The sequence below is a fragment of the Bos indicus genome, chromosome 11 (assembly GCF_029378745.1).
Source record: "Bos indicus isolate NIAB-ARS_2022 breed Sahiwal x Tharparkar chromosome 11, NIAB-ARS_B.indTharparkar_mat_pri_1.0, whole genome shotgun sequence".
NCBI classification, from domain to species: Eukaryota; Metazoa; Chordata; class Mammalia; order Artiodactyla; family Bovidae; genus Bos; species Bos indicus.
Window position 1 is genome coordinate 82,645,049 of NC_091770.1, and position 17,055 is coordinate 82,662,103.

The 17,055-nt window shown below is 39.3% G+C and overlaps 1 protein-coding gene across 2 annotated transcripts in view; it reads left to right on the plus strand.

Annotated features, from left to right (window-relative positions):
* Positions 1-17,055, plus strand: part of NBAS (NBAS subunit of NRZ tethering complex) — a 333,473-nt gene that overhangs the window by 84,390 nt on the left and 232,028 nt on the right. For both annotated transcript variants that reach the window (XM_019970679.2, XM_070799115.1), the window contains 9 exons: positions 735-798; positions 4,768-4,961; positions 6,227-6,481; positions 7,203-7,328; positions 10,202-10,353; positions 11,300-11,440; positions 11,697-11,775; positions 15,108-15,212; positions 15,586-15,722. In XM_019970679.2, the coding sequence (XP_019826238.2) occupies positions 735-798; positions 4,768-4,961; positions 6,227-6,481; positions 7,203-7,328; positions 10,202-10,353; positions 11,300-11,440; positions 11,697-11,775; positions 15,108-15,212; positions 15,586-15,722 (1,253 nt within the window). The remainder of the gene's footprint in view (positions 1-734; positions 799-4,767; positions 4,962-6,226; positions 6,482-7,202; positions 7,329-10,201; positions 10,354-11,299; positions 11,441-11,696; positions 11,776-15,107; positions 15,213-15,585; positions 15,723-17,055) is intronic.

Below are 17,055 nucleotides of genomic sequence, written 5' to 3' on the forward strand. Positions count from 1 at the left end.
TATTTTGTTGTCCGCCCCCTCCCCCCATACTATTGTGATTCTGGAGGTTATGGAATTAACAGCGGGCCTGGGAAATGTCAGACAGTGGCTTAATCTCGGTTGTTTTGTTATGTTTGAGAGATAGTGATGTGTCCTGACGTTCACAAAAACGGGCATGACATTGTCTTGCCATGAGATTAGACAATGCATATATTGAATTTGAGGATTGCCTGGTTATATATATATATATATATTTTGATTTAGTAGATATTCAGTCATAGAAAGTTGGAAGTGGGATTAACACGAAAGTTGTGGGGTCCAACCTCAGAGCTATAGGAGCTGAGGCCTGAAGGGTTGCTCAGCTTATGAGCAGGGTAGCATTTCCATCCAGGCCAGTGTTTTATTCACAACAGCATGGCTGTTCTCCTCCCAGTATGCGTGTGTGTGTGTGTCTGCGCGCATGCACAGAATTGTTAGTGTAGTCTCCTTTCATTTGTATGAATTACATTCCTGCTGTCATTGTTCTTGCTATTTTCTTCATTAAATTGAGTCACAGTACTTGCACGTGTGCATCTTCAGTGTACGAACAATTGCTCTTCAAGATCTTGGAAAGATATTTCAACTAGGTGTCACTAAGATCAAAGGAAAGCATCATTTCTCTTTTCTGTTGAAACAGTCCAAAGTTCTTGATGATGTTCTTATAATTTTCTTACCTTGTTGAACAAAGAATTTATGTGCCTGTGTTTCAAATTCAGCCAGGCTATGATGATCTTAATCCTGATTGGAGACTCTCTACTGAGAAGAGAAAAAAAATCAAAGGTGAGTTGTATGATGTATAGTAATTAAAACCTTAAGAGACTCTTCATCTTTAGTAAAGGTACATATGATAAAGAATATGTAGGGGGAAGAAAATTCTTTTTCTTTCTACTACTCTAGGTTCTCTGGCTGGGACCTTATAAAATGGGGTTGACAAAAGATAGATTAATAAGATAAATAAGCAGAAGTTTGTTAGTGTGTACTGTGAGTTGATACATGGAGTAACTCAGAGGGTTGATTGGAAATTGGGCTTATATAGCATCAAAGAAACAGTTTCTAGAGAAGTGTGAAGACAAAGGAAAAGTAGTTGGGATTTCTCAGTTCAGTTCAGTTGCTCAGTCGTGTCCGACTCTTTGTGACCCCATGGATTACAGCACTTCCCTGTCCATCACTAACTCCTGGAGCTTGTTCAAACTCATGTCCATTAAGTCGGTGATGTCATCCAGCCATCTCATCCTCTGTCGTCCCCTTCTCCTCCTGCCTTCAATTTTTCCCAGCATCAGGGTCTTTTCAGATGAGTCTGTTCTTCGCATCAGGTGGCCGAAGTATTGGAGTTTCAACTTCAACATCAGTGCTTCCAATGTACTAACCAGGCCGGACCCTGTTTAGCTTCCAAGAACAGACAAGATCGGGAGTGTTGAGGGTGGTGTGGCTGTAGGCTGGAGTTTCTAGGAGTGGCAAATACGTGGGGAAAGTAATGGGATATAAGCACTAGTTTGTGATGTAGATTCCTTTGGTGCTGTCTCTGGCCTCATAAGAGTTGAAATTTGTCTCCAGTCATGAACTCTTGTTCCTCCTGGCAGAGGGTGAAGAGAACAACTTTGTACATTTATGTCCTTTGTTGCTGGTGTTTAGTTGTGAAGTCGTGTCCAACTGTCACCCCATGGACTGTATCCAGCCAGACTCCTCCATCCATGGGATTTTCCAGGCAAGAATACTGGAGTGGGTTGCCATTTCCTCCTCCAGCGGATCTTCCAGACCCAGGAACTGAACCCACGTCTCCTGCATTGGCAGGCGGATTCTTTTCCACTGAACCATCAGGAAAACCAAAATTTATGTCCTACTTTTAGGCAAATAGAGGACAGAGAACTTTTCTTGTATCTGCTGCTTCTTCCTTGCCTCCAGCCCGAAATAATCCTTACGCCAAAGTGGCATATTTTGGGGTGGCATATTCTGTCACCCTGCATATAAAAGTCTCTAGATAATTCTGCTTCACTTTGGAAGGAACACTTAAGATTTTGTAGAATGGGGACAAGGCAACAGATCCAACTTCCTGCTGCCCAGGTGTTACTATTTCATGTTTTCCCAAGGCCAAGTCAGCTGTGTCAGGCAGCATGGCTCTCCTACCTCAAGCCAGCATAGAGACGGCAAGTTCACAGGTCATACGTGTGGTCCTTTGTAAATAAGTGTGCAGGAGATCGCAGAAAGGGATTTCTCAAAGGGGAAACTGAGCAGTTATTGCTGAGGCCGGGCTGAGCATGTGGTAGGTAGTAAGTAATGAGAGATTGGAGGGATTTTTTTTTTCATATATTTCCCATGTCTAAATTATTATTTTTTAGTAATGAGCAATGTTTTATAAATAAATAAAGCCTGCATTATTTACAGTTAATTAGATGGCAGTGGCACCCTACTCCAGTACTCTTACCTGGAAAATCTCATGGACGGAGGAGCCTGGTGGGCTGCAGTCCATGGGGTCGCCAAGAGTCGGACACGACTGGGTGACTTCATTTTCACTTTTCACTTTCTTGCATTGGAGAAGGAAATGGCAACCCACTCCAGTGTTCTTGCCTGGAGAATCCCAGGGACGGGGGAGCCTGGTGGCTGCCGTCTATGGGGTCACACAGAATCGGACACGACTGAAGTGACTTAGCAGCAGCAGCAGCAGTGATTATTTAATTGGTAGATGAAAACTGAAAACAGAAATTTAAAAATAAAGAGTTTGACTAATCAGTTCTTTTTTTTTTCTGGTGAAACTCCCCTAGTTCAATACTTCTGAATTTTTAAGTGTCTCCTATAAAATGAATCATAGTTACCAGGCTTCAAAATCTTTATTAAATTATGCTTCTAATTATGTTTAAATAGCTTAAAAGTATTGATTCATTTATATCATCTGTCTTGTTCATATATTCACTTTTGTTAAATAATCATCCAAAATACTCATTTAGAAAAACATTTTTGAGAAAACAATTTGTCAAAGCAGAAGATTGACAGTATATTTAAATGATTTGCTCTTTTTCATCCCCCTTTATGTTAAGCTGTAAGCTGAGGAACATTGATTTTCATGTTTTCTTGGAATTCCTTATTTATATAGATTGCTTTAGGCTTAAATAGGAAGAAGATGTTGAGTTATTATAGTCATTATTTTTTAATTAAAATAATGGATTATTCTAATAGAGTTCATTTCCTATTTTATTTTTTACTTGGCCATGCTTCATGACTTCTGGGATCTTTGTTCCCCAGCCAGAGATCAAACCCAGGTCAGGGCAGTGAAGGCACTGGGTTCTAACCACTGGGCCACCAGGGAATTCCACTAACCCATTTTGCTCCAATGTTTACATATATTTTAAAGTTTATGGTTTACTGTTTTATGTATTACCTTTAAACCTCATCAGATTGTCAGTGGAACAAGTAAGGTATGTGAAGGGCAATAAAATCAGAATAAATATCACACTATTTCCTTTTGAATGCCTCAGTTTGGTGAACCACAATTCATTTTTATCTCCCCCCACCCCACCCATTTCTTTACTGGTCTTGAATGTGTTTTCCTCTTTCTGGATAGCTGTGGGTGTGTGTGCTCAGTCGCTCAGTCGTGTCCGACTCTTTGCAGGCCCCATGGACTATAGCCCACCAGGCTCCTTTGCCCGTGGAATTTTCCAGGCATGAATACTGGAGTGGGTTGCTGTGCACTTCTTCAGGGGATCTTCCCGACCCAGGGGTCGAACACTCGTCTCTTATGTCTTTTGCATTGGTAGGCAGATTCTTTACCACTGGTGTCACCTGGGAAGCTCCAGTTGCAAATGTAGGGAGAAAAATTCTTTTTCCTTCTACCCTACTAGATTCTGAAATCAACTAAGACCCAGTAAATTGGAGTAACAAAGAACCGATTAATAAGGAAAAAAGCATGCACTTTTACTTACTATGTTTTAGGGACATGGGCGCCTTCACAAGGAAATGAAGATCTGAGGAAGTTAAACCTGATCAGTGTTATACTAGGTTGGATGAAGAGTGGGAAGGTGTGGAAAACCTTGACAGGACATAGGGTCTGAGCTCAGGATAAGACTTAGCAGCTTGTCTGTCTGTTTTTCCCTGCCTTCCTCTGTCTTTGGAGATAAGGATGCACCTTTTCTCCAGGTGTAGAGAGGGCACCTCCCACATGAAGATCTTAAGACCTGCTCCAGAGGAAGGTCGGCGTCCTTCCTTAAACCTGCCATTTATCAGTTTATCTTTTATTTATCTTTTGTATGTTGAAAATGGTGATATGTCTGTGAATGTTTTTCATTTTTTGAGCAGAAAGGCCTTAATATAAAACTTTGGACTTTGGCAAATCGGTGGCATTCAGATTTTTGTTAAATAAATTACCACTTTGTATCTTATATTGAACTTCCCTGGTGGCTCAGTGGTAAAGATCTGCTGCAGTGCAGGAGACATGGGTTTGATCCCTGGCTTGGGAAGATTCCCCTGCAGGAGGAAATGGTAACCACACCAGTATTCTTGCCTAGAAAATCCCATGGACAGAGGAGCCTGGTGGGCTACAGTTCATGGGGGTCACAAAAGGGTTGGACATGACTAAGAGACTGAACAGCAGTCTTAAATTTGAGTCAAAATCTGAGTGACGACTTACATTTTATTCTTAGTATTTGTCATACCTTTAGGGCTCAAATAGGTTTTTAAAATTGATTATTGGACTAAGTGTGTTGTATGTAACCTGCATTGATTGATGAATTTCTGTTCATTTACTTTTCCCCCCATTAGATAAGGAGTCCTTTTACCCACTGATAGATGTGAATTGGTGGGTGGACAGCGCAGTGATTTTGGCTCGCTGCTCTGGTGCTTTGACTGTTTCATCAGTGAAAACTTTGAAAAATTTACTGGGAAAATCATGTGAATGGTTTGAACCGTCGCCTCAAGTCACCGCTACCCATGATGGGGGGTTTTTAAGTTTGGAGGTAATTCTTTCCTTTTTAAAGCAACAAGTGTGTTTGAGAGTAGTTGGGAAGATCCTCTGGAAAAGGGCGTGGCAACCCACTCTAGTATTCTTGCCTGGAGAATCCCATGGACAGAGAAGCCTGGCGGGCTACAGTCTATGGGATTGCAAAGAGTCAGACGTGACTGAGTGACTAAGCCTACTCACTACTAATGTGTATTACAAAAGAAATTTAAATGTCTGATTTTTAATTTTGAGTATCCCGTTATTTAATCTTATCTTTTAAAACTAAAAGTTCGTTATTGGAATCAGCTTGAGTGCAGTATAAAAAAATCTATTGTTTAGTCAGTTTAAAAAATTACATTTGTATAAGAAAGAAAAACATTTTTAGTCATTTTGTTTTCTACAAAGCACTTTTCCCTAATGGACATGATAGACTCCCCCCCCCCCGCCCACCCAGATTAGTTATTTAAAAACATAAATAATATTACTACCAAAGAAATACAGTCTTTAGCCTATTTCTGTGAAATATGACAACTTAAAACTTTTGGTTCTTCTGTTAAAAAATACTTGTTTATCATGTCAAAAAAATTTGAGATGAGTGTAGTATTTTAAAGTTATGTTTTGGTCATTTAAAACTCTTATTTTATTTCCAAGTTAATGACCTTCAATAGTTTTCACTTCAATGCAATTTGACAATTTTTTTTTTTTACCTGTAAGTTTGGTACTGATTCTCAAGATGTTCTTTAAAGAAAATCATGTTTTAAAATCCAAGTCAACTCTGTTAAGTTTGGAATGAAGGTTATCTTTAGCAGGCAGCCTTCAGACTCAAAACTTTGTGCAGCTTCAGATATTGTTTAAAAGTTGGGCAGAAGGGTAGCTATTCTTGGTAGAGCAAATAAATACCTTCATGTTCATTTGCTAAATGGATTGAAACACATCATCTTTTCACAGCAGGTACAAAAATATCAAAAGAAAGAAATTAACATTCTCCTTTATTTCCCTAAAATAATTACCAAGCATACATTGTACCAGACCATATTAATAACCTGTTAATAAAGCAAGCTTTAGTTTTAGAGATTTGGAACCAGTGACTTGCGCACGTATTTCTGGAGTTGTTGATGTATATAGAGTTTGTTGTTGGGTTCCTTTGAATTCCATGCTTAGTCTTAATCACACCACTGATGTAATGCATCAAACCAGAGTAGAATTAAAATGCTTTTTCTATTAGTTCTAAAATCTTGTCTTTAGTTCCTCACTGTTCATTTAACATCTTTTTCAATTCAGTGCGAGATTAAACTTGCCCCCAAACGATCTCGTTTGGAGACGAGGGCGGGAGAAGATGACGAAGAAGAGGATTCGGATTCTGATCAGGAAATCTCTGCCAAGACTCACTACTTTGGCTATATAAAACAGGGCCTGTACTTAGTGACTGAGATGGAACGGTTTGCACCGCCCCGGAAACGCCCACGAACCATTACTAAAAACTACCGCCTGGTGAGCCTGCGGTCCACGACCCCGGAGGAGCTCTACCAGAGGAAGGTGAGGGTGTCCTGTTACTGTGCATGGTCACAGATTCAGTTACAATTCTGTTGAGAAAAACACTCTTTTTTTAATAAAGGAAGAAATTGAAAGAGGGATTGTTGTATCAGTATGTTGCAAACATCAGTATGATAAAGCTTCTGAAAATGCTGCTGCTCTTTGTGATTGCTCTGTGCCTGAGCGGTCACACAAAAGCGGTGGATGGGAGGTGAGCTCATCTGGACCATTGTCCCCTTGGTGGCTCTGCCCAGGTTTTCACTCCACTTCTTGTGGCCTTTGGCTCTCACCTCCTCTGTGCCGAGGACAGCTGTCTGCTCAGACTGCAGCTGGGGAGGGAAGAACTTGCAGGCTGGATTTCTAGTCGGGGGTTTGCCTGGGAAGCAGATTCGATCAGCACTGAGTACTGCATGTGTCTGTGCTGCAGTGTCAGGAGAGGAGTCCTGGCAAAGGACTCTGGCTGTCGCCCTGTTTGTGCTGGCTTTGCTGTTTTACTCTGTAAGCACGGGCACTTTACCTCTGTTTCTCATTTTTCTGGTAAAGTGCTTAAATAGATGTTGATCTCTCTGGCCCTCATCATGTTTGTGAGCTTCTGGTGCCACAACAGGGCACGTGGGGGTGGTTAAGAGTACGTGACCTCCACTCTTGCCATTCATTCTGCCATCATCGTGACACTGCGACAGCTCAGTAACATCACATTCCTGTTCCATTTCCTTGTCCAAAGATCGAAAGTGAAGAGTATGAGGAAGCCTTGTCCCTGGCTCAGACCTACGGCCTGGACACTGACCTGGTGTACCAGAGGCAGTGGAGGAAGTCAGCGGTCAACATTGCTTCAATTCAGAATTACTTGGTATGTTTACATAGTTTGATAACATGTAGTGAGAGTCATAGTTCTTCCCCTGGTGGCTTAGATGGTAAGGAATCTGCCTGCAATGCAGGAGAACTGGGTTCAATCTCTGGGTTGGGAAGATCCCCTGAAGAAGGTAAGGTTCATACTTAAAGGACTATCTCATGGCTGTAGGGATTCATATTGGAGTACTTTTCACTGATGACTTTTCTTTGTGAAGCGTTTTATTCAACCTGGAAAAATTATCTTGTTTCCAGGTTCTGTTGGCTCTGCAGCTGGATTGTTGGTACCAAAGACCTGTGTATGAATATTCCGTGATAAACCAGCCAAGTACCTGGTCTTGGCCTAACTCTTTCCCTTCATCTACCTCAGTCACCTCAGTTCACTGCCATGAGTCAGGGTCCTGTCAAGAGTCAGGAACCACACAGGAATTTGAAGAGAGACAGTTTTAATACAGAGAATTATTTTCTGGTAACGAGACATTAAGTATATGAGGGCAAAGATAACTCTAAGGAATAACCTGGGGCTGAAGGGAATGTTTCCAAGGAGGTAGAAAACTCAGAGGGGAGGTGGTGATCAGCTGGAGGCTGGTAAGTAGGAAACGCCCCCACTAGCAAGAAGACTGGTAGATAAGGAACCATGGCCAGGATGGAACAGAAAAAAAATTCCCCCTGGAGTACAGGCAAGCCTAGTTTAGGAAGCTTCCCATTCAGGTGTCTGGGAGGTTCACTGGGGAGGAGTCTGTCCATGGGAGTGCAGTCGATGCTAAGTGGGAAGTTGTCCTCTGAAAGACGAAGCTGGCAGAAAGCATCGCAAGATGGTCCCTGCTGGCAGTGCTGGCTACCCAGACACAGGAGAGGTTCTTCCTCTGCAGGGCCCGCCCCCTGCAGCACCCTCTGTTGACAAAGCTTAGTATCATGTCGGCCCCAAATGGGAGATGCTGTTTCTGTCTCTTAGCTAGCTTTGAAGAATGCTTTTGAAGCTGAGAGGCAGCTTTTTGCTTAAATTCTTTTTGCTTAAATTCTACAACTGTATCCTCCTTACTACCACATTACCACAGTTACAGTTGCTATGCAGCTTGTTAATTTGGATCCTTGGTCCGTTTGTAAGAAGTAGTTGAACGCATTCCTATTTTTAGGACTTCTCATTTAGGAAGGAAAATATGTTTACATTTAGAAATATTCTAAGAAATGTTGGGAAATTTTCGTGGTAATTGTTTTCCCTAAATTTATGTACATGAGTAATTAAAAAAAACAATCTGAAAAAGTTGTATGTAAGACATTGATGCTTTAAACCAAACAGAAAGATAAACTGTTAATACAAATATGATATTAGAGATAAGAGAGCATGAAGAATATTGAAATAAAGGGAGAAGACAAAGTTGCTTGTGTTTTCTTTAGAATATCAGAACACCTAACCTATTTTATCTTTCTTCCTTCTTTTGTGACTCAGGACAGTGAGCTCATGAGTTCATGTATATTCACTTAATGGCCTTTCCTGTAACACAATAAAAGGCAGTTTTGGTCTCTGATGGAGTTGACAGATGTTGAAGAGACAAATCATGTACTTTTTTTTTTTTTTTTTTTTTTAATTGGGGGAAATGCTTAATTCAGCAAAATAGATAGGAAGTACAGAGTAGAAGCTCTATGCCAGAGATGGTGAAGGGGTACTGGAGTGGCATAAATATGGCCTTGCTTTTAGGGAGCTTTTAATCTTACTGAGAAGACAAGCTTCATGCCTTATGTACTTTGACCATACAAGTGATTGCAGACAAATGCTATGGGAACCCAGTGAAGGTAGCAATAATGTTAGACTCTGCTATGGAAGTCTTTATATAGGAAGATGTTTGGGGCAGGGATTGGAAAGGATTCAAAGTAGAGTTAGAAGAGATGAAGGCATTGTTAATGGGACCAGTGGTATGAGCAAATTAAGGGAAAATGAGCTTGACTCAGAAGGCTGGTGACTAATCTGTCTTATGCATTGCTGTATTTTCATGGCACGCACAAGGTACTCAGCAAATATTTCTTGGATGAATAAATGGGGTCTGTAAGTAAACCAGTCTGTTGGATGTGATATTCCATGATAGTGGACACTGGGGCCTATGATTAGGTAGATACTGATTTGGGCTCAAGTGGGAAACCTTTCCAGGGTGTTATGTGTTGATGACATGGACTGGTATGGAGGCCACAGACGTGGAGAAGGAGATGTGAATTCAGAGACTCCTGAGGAAAGAATTGATATGAGAGAATGTGTAAAGGAACATAAAGGGTATGAGCCAGATTTTACTCTAAATTTGTATCCACAAAGACTCAAGGAAGAGAGCAAGTCAGGGATTTCAAATGGAGTCAGAGAAAGCTGTTGGGAGGGAAGAATGGCCCTTGGTCTTCCCAGAGAACAGCATGGCATGATTTTTTATGATTGAATCATCGTCTGTGCTTTGGGGTACAGCTCATGGCCAAGTAAATACAGAACTTTGAGGTACTAAACAAAACGTTAGTTTTGTTTCAAGGTTAAACATGTTTGTCACAGTAGGATAAATCTTGTCTTACTTTTTTATTTTCTGTTCTTTCATACAGCCCAAATGCAAACTAAAGAACAACTGAAAAATTTGGAAGATCTATGTTTCCAAAAAAAAGTCATCTGAGTTTTGTGTTTCAGTGTGTTTCATTAGAAGAAGGAAAGCAGGTGGAATCATATTCCCTATATTCAGTTTTAATCACCATTAGGAAAAAAGCTTTTTAATGGTGAGGTGCTCCAGCAGCTGCCTGTGGCCAAGTTCTTAGGTAGCTAGCTGTGATTCTGGAAGGCAGTTCTCAGGTGCTGTCAGATGTCATGGGTTTTTTAATGCCTCTGCTTTTTATTTTCTCTGTGTCCAGAGTAAAATAAAGAAACGATCCTGGGTTCTTCACGAGTGTTTGGAAAGAGTTCCTGAAAATGTGGATGCCGCCAAGGAACTGCTTCAATATGGATTAAAAGGCACAGACCTGGAGGCCCTTTTAGCCATAGGGAAAGGAGCAGATGATGGCAGGTTGGTTACAGAAAGATTTGGATTCAAAAGTGAAGGTGACTTTGTAAAAACTTTTAAAACTGAGACATTAGAAAGGGTCAACTTTTCTTTATTTAGGTTACTGTGCAATGGAGCAGTTGATTTGACTAATGCTTTTTTTAATCTGAGGTCATAGTTTTCTTTCTCCTGAGTGAAATATGTTTACATATGATAGCTTGATGCTGAGAAAAGAGCAAATTCTACATACATTTATTGAATGCTGGCAGCGTCTAAGCTGTGGATTTAAGGTATATCCTGCATACCTGGGCTTGCTTACTGGTCAAATGAACCACCGTAGGCAATCCTGAGTTTCATTCACTTTCTTTATCTGTATCGTTGTATCCTTCCTCAGAGCATTATCTTAATTAAATTATTTATCTTGTGAAACCACCTCATAAACTTTTAAGCACCATACAAATGTCAGTTAATAACAATAATCAAGTTATTTGACAGGGGCTGCTGTTCATCAGGCATTTGGAAGATTATATCCATGGTATATAAATGTGATGGTGTGTTTGATAAGTAATTTAAATGAAACCAGCCTTCATTACCATTTTAAGACCTTAAATAGAAGTGATTCACATTATAAATTCTGGGCAACATTTTCTTCATAGGCTGTTTCACATTGCAATAATGTAACCTCCCATGTTTTCCTAAGCAGCTTTCATTTCCTTGGTATTCAGAGTTTCTACATGTGATGATTACGGATGACTTCTTGCCCACCTCATGGATATAAATGAGAGAATCGCTTTGGTTATAATGTATAGCCAAATCTTTCTTTTAAACGGTTGGTTATTTCTGTTTCTGCAGAAGCCAACTTAATAAAATCAAAGTAGGGAAAAGTACTTCTTCACTATATGAAATATATATATATATATAAAGAAAACACACTCCAAAGAAATTTGAGTTTTCTTTTTTTTCCTCACAGATTTACACTCCCTGGTGAGATGGACATTGACAATATCTCCTATGAGGAGCTTTCCCCACCTGAAGAAGAACCTGCCGAGAAGAAAAAGGAGAAGGAGCTCAAAAAGAGACGAGAACTACTTAAATTAGTGAACTTTTCAAAGTAAATGATATATTACTGTTCATTTGGTAATTTCTTTAAAACAGTGATCTGAGTGTGTTCCTTACTAGTGATAACTGCTCTGCATTATTTCTGCAGCTCAAGTCAAATGCATTTAGTATTGTGCCCTTGTGCTTTTGTGTGTTGTCCCATGAGTTTGGGGCTTAATGGAATATTGATCATTTTTATTCTATTTTAGATCATAGAGAAATGTGCTTCCAGGTAAATATAAGTGACCTAATATAGTTTTTCAAAACAGGTTAACGCTGGAACAAAAGGAACTTTGCCGTTGTAGACTGAAATTATTAACCTACTTAGATCGGCTTGCAACATATGAGGTAAAGGAGTGGTTTTAATCAAAGCAATTATGTTCATTTGATCTGTCATTACACATGCTGTGGCTGCCTATCCTGTGGGATATTCCTGGTCTTTAGAACTATTTATGTGGGAAAAATTTGCACAGAAGCACATTCTCTTGTATATCATTTTTGCTAAAAATTAGGGATTTGTGAGAGGCCAGAAGTTGCTTTGTTAGTCTAGGGAGTAGAAATGTGTGTGTTATTTCAGCATTTGTGTTTCCTAGATTTACAATCCTTTTCATTTATTTTTATTTTACATTTAAACTTTTGGTTATGGTAGATAGCTGTCTATAGTAGCAAATTCAGTATCCACTGGGGTTTAATAATCCTAATATGAATATTCTGACCTGCTTTATTTTAATGATTTATTAATGTCTTGAATTTAGTTGGCTAAACTTCGATCCTAATGACGGCCAAAAATTAGACACTTGAACTTAGAGCAAACTTCAAAATTGTTTCTTCAGGGCAGCAAACACAAATGTCCCATGTTGGACATTTCAGTAGTGCCCTGTCCTGTCAGATTTGTTAGAGGTGTGAGAAGCATTTCACAAAATATACATAGTTTAGATTGCTTTTCATGTGACCCTCATAGTTCACGTTACCCAGGATTTAGTATAAATTTCTCACCTTTTGAAGGGCTTCCCTGGTGACTCAGATGGTAAAGAGTTGACCTTCAGTGCAGGAGACCCAAGTTCGATCCCTGGGTTAGAAAGATCTCCTGGAGAGGGAGTGGCTGCTTGCTCCAGTATTCTTACTTGGAGAATTCCATGGACAGAGGGGCTTGGCAGGTTATAGTCCACACAGGTCGAAAGAGAGTCGACAGGGTTTCACAGTTAATACTTTCACTTACACTTTCTCACCTTTGAAGTTTGACTGCATTTGCAGGTTGCTTCCTCCATCTGTCTGAACCTCCCTTTTAGGGGCATATCTTGACTCTTGGTACAGGCACATAATAGGATCGCAGTACATGCCATGTGTAGTAATGTGATACATGGCCCCAGAACAGTGGAGATACTTAGTACTCCTGATGCCTGTAGGCAAAGAAAAGCACTTGATTCTCCATCAGTAAATAGAATAAATATTTTCAAACAAAATACTAGTGACAAGAGAACTATTTCTATGTCTTTTTGAAAGCATGGTAATTTTATATCATTTATATATCATTTCATACAAACAAGTTACAAAACATTTCTAATAGTTTTATCTTTAGTACAACTAGCTTGACTGTTGGCTGGTCATATTATTTTAAAGCATATTCCTTTATTATTCTGAGTTCTATGATATTTAGAGGTAATATATAAAATTGCTGATGCTGGTACAGCTATAGTTTATTATTTTTTATACTTAGTTTTAGTTTCACTGATGAGATCTTAAAAAAGTTCCATAAAATGTTCAGAGTTTCATTATCCAGTTAATTTTCTGTTATTATTCTTTAGTTATTGAATCACTATTTCCTATTTGACAGTAGTAAGTACATTTATTATTACATGGTAATAGTGACATTTAAAGTATTTGTTGAGCCCACAAAAAGAGAATTAAGCTGAGCTTTTTAAAAGTAGGTGAAGTTGATGAATTTGGCCATTAAAACTTAGAAATGAAGATATTCTAATGTAACAGCTAACCAGCTAGATCATGGTAGAGATAGGTGTTGCATTTTAATCGCAAGGCGTGGCTTATTTTATTACTGTGATAAATGAGATTAAAATGGATTCATTTAAATTTTACAAGAGTGCCTATTTTACACCAGATGTCATGCCAGTGCTGGACATAGAGAGATGAACAAGGGATAATCCTTGTGGAGTCCTCATTATATGGGCAGTAAGTGATGATAATGAAGCTATGAAGAATTGATGGAGCATAATGGAGAAAAACATTAAATTTTCCCTGGGGATGTCTGAGAATATTCTTATGTAGAAAGTGGTATTCAACTAGTCCTTAAAAAAAGGAAGGGTGGCTTAGGGGGCTATAGGACTACCAGGTAGGAGACGCAAGCATGGATGCTCCATAAGGGTAGTGGCCTTGTCTTACTTGCTGCAGTATCCCGCAGTACTCCGTACAAGACCTGGCTTGTTGAGGAGATTAGGAAGAAAGATTTGTTGAGGAAACCAGTAGGTATGAGAATACCTTAAAAATATGAACAGATTTGTTGAGGACTTCTGTTTGTTAGCCAGTGTCTTATGTACTTAATTCAGGTTATTTCTTGACAACCCTTTGAGGAAGGTGATGTATCCTCTCAATTTTATGGATGTGAGGCTTTAAGAAGGTAAGTATTTTGTCTAAATCAGTAGGAAGCAAGAGCCTCCTGTGAACATCCTTTTTCTTCCTTCTTTTCCTATCTCACTAGGTTAATGCAGTTAACAAATATTATTGGTTATTTACTCTGTGAAAGGCAGCATGCTAGGTATCTGGAAAAGTGAAAATGAAAGAAAGTGTTAGTCGCTCAGTTGTGTCCCGACTCTTTTTGACCCCGTGGACTGTAGTCCACCAGGCTCCTCTGTCCATGGAATTCTCCAGGCAAGAATACTGGAGTGGATTGCCATTGCCTTCTCCAGGGGATCTTCCCGACCCAGGGACTTAACCTGGGTCTCCTGCACTGAAGGCAGTCATCTGGGGTTTAGCATTAACACGAGAGACATGAGCCTGAAGTCGTCTGCTGCGGTGGGGAGACCTACGTTGCCGCCGCCGTGGCTGGCTCCTCTCTGTCCTCAGTGTTTCAGCTTCGCTGCCCACAGGGAGGCCTTCCTGTGTGTTGACACCCTTCCTATGTGTTGGGCATTACCTGTTCCTATTGCCGTTTGTCTTCCCGACTCGATTTTAGAGCTCCTAGGAGAGCAGGGAGGGTGTATGGTTCATGGTATCAGCACTGTCTGTCACAGTGCCCCTAGCACATAATTGACACCTAATAACTATCTGATTAAAGAATGAGTCGTTTCATCTGCAATTCACATGGATCACTCCAGCAGTAGTAGAATTAGTCCAGAGTTGCACACAGATGTGGCAGGTGCTCATGGTACACATCCGTGTGTAACTCTTGCTTCCTTGTTTTTACCAGGTGGTGAATTTGGGTTGTCCTCCTATAATTAATTTCATAGCCTGTTTCATTTACTTCTGGATTAAAAAAAAATGAACAGCATTTATAAATACAGCCATTTTCCAAATAAAGGCAGGAGTGCAGATGTAGTACTTGAGTTAACAGTTGAGAGTTTAATTTAGACCGTATTGATTTAGGTAAGCAGAGCTGTAACGGTTTTTAGCATAGTCTTGTCACCCACGTTTAAAAGCCTTTTCATAAAAGCATGGCTTCCCCTCAGGAAATCCTTGGAGTACCTCATGCATCTGGACAGAGATACGATGCTGAATTCTTTAAGAAGTTCAGAAGTCAGAATATTGTTCTCTCAGCAAGAACTTATGCTCGGGTAATTTCTTGTTTGTGAATGAAACAATTATAGTTATTAACACTTTCAAGTCTTTGAGCCATGCTGTTAATGTTACTATGTGTGCGTATATCATTACATTTCCTTTTTAAAAAATTGTAATAGTAATAAATGTAGAGAAAATAGAGTCATGTTAAAAATATTTTTTTCATCATTCAAGACTTTAAAAAATAATTTTTAGAGCACTAGATTGAGAAATGTGATACAGACCTGAAAAATATCAGGAATATTTCAAACCACTTCATATCAGAACTGCATTAAAAAAAGCTAATTGTAAGGTTTTGATGTTGTCATACAAGGTCACTTCTTTATTTCTAAGGTTCAATTTAGAAGTGTACCCTTGCCTTCTGTACAGGAGAGTAATGTGCAGGCCCTGGAAATTCTGTTCACTTACCATGGGTCTGACCTGCTTCCTCACCGCCTGGCGATTCTTTCCAACTTCCCAGAGACCACATCACCACACCAGTATTCTGCTTTGCTGCCTGAAGCTTGGTATGCACTCTGTTCACTTTATTTTTTAAATGAGAATTTTTGTTTTATGCTAAATATTAAAAAACAATTCTAATCTACTTAAACTTTTTTCTAATTATAAAATTATTTCTAAATTATTTTAAAGTGATTCAAATGTGTCAGCGTAACAAGACCACTTTAACTTAAGGAACATGAACTTTACTTTCTTTTTTTCTCCTTGAAAGTCTCCTGCTACTGAAAAAAAAGAGAGGAAGACTCATAGTTTTATTGCTGTATACTCAGTATGTACTGTTTTATGGTTGAGAGTAGTTTTTAGCATAACAGTATCTGTTTAAATTAGTTGTATCTTTTAGAAGTTGAAATGTAGTTCTGACAACATTTAGTAGGTCCAGGGGACCCAGGAATGTTCTGGTGGTCCTGCTTAAGTGCAGCCAGGATTTGAATCTATGTTAGAGTTAGGTCAGTAAGCTCTAAAAAATAGAAGTTATAAACTCCCTATTTTGTGTTTCTATTAGTACTAAAAATGTAATTCTGTATTATGATAAAAGTGAACAGAAAGGAAAACCTTGGGATGTACTATTTATTTTCAAACAATTTCTTTTAGATCTGAATGGTGATAAATAAATGCATTTTATAAATATGTATTTATAAATATTTCAGAATATAATTATTTTTTGCCTATTTGCAAAATAGATCTAATCTGAATGGTAATGACATTTTTCTACTGTAAATTGTTAGTGTAGAGAATGGGTTATTATCTTAAAGTTTTTTCAAAAGGTAATTTCTTCTTAGATTTGAATGCATTTTTTGGCATTGTCTTCTGATGAGTGTTTAGATAAACATTTGATTTTAAACTAAAATTTCAGAATTGGCTTGCAGAATAGTTTTACAATGCCCAGTGTTGCTGCTGCTGCTGCTAAGTCGCTTCAGTTGTCCGACTCTGTGCAACCCCATAGATGGCAGCCCACCAGGCTCCCCCGTCCCTGGGATTCTCCAGGCAAGAACACTGGAGTGGGTTGCCATTTCCTTCTCCAATGCATGAAAGTGAAAAGTGAAAGTGAAGTCGCTCAGTCGTGTCCAATTCAGTAGCGACCCCATGGACTGCAGCCCACCAGGCTCCTCCATCCATGGGATTTTCCAGGCAAGAGTACTGGAGTGGGGTGCCATTGCCTTCTCTGTGCCCAGTGTTATGTATTGTTTTTGAATGCCTATAGTTCCTGCCATAACTGATTTAAATTGTAATAATAGCTTAGGTATATCATTGCAGCAGAGAATAATTAGATATTATTTTGAATCTTTCTTGTGGGATGTGTTGCTTAGACAAACTTTGAAAAGACTGATTTCTTGAGTCCTT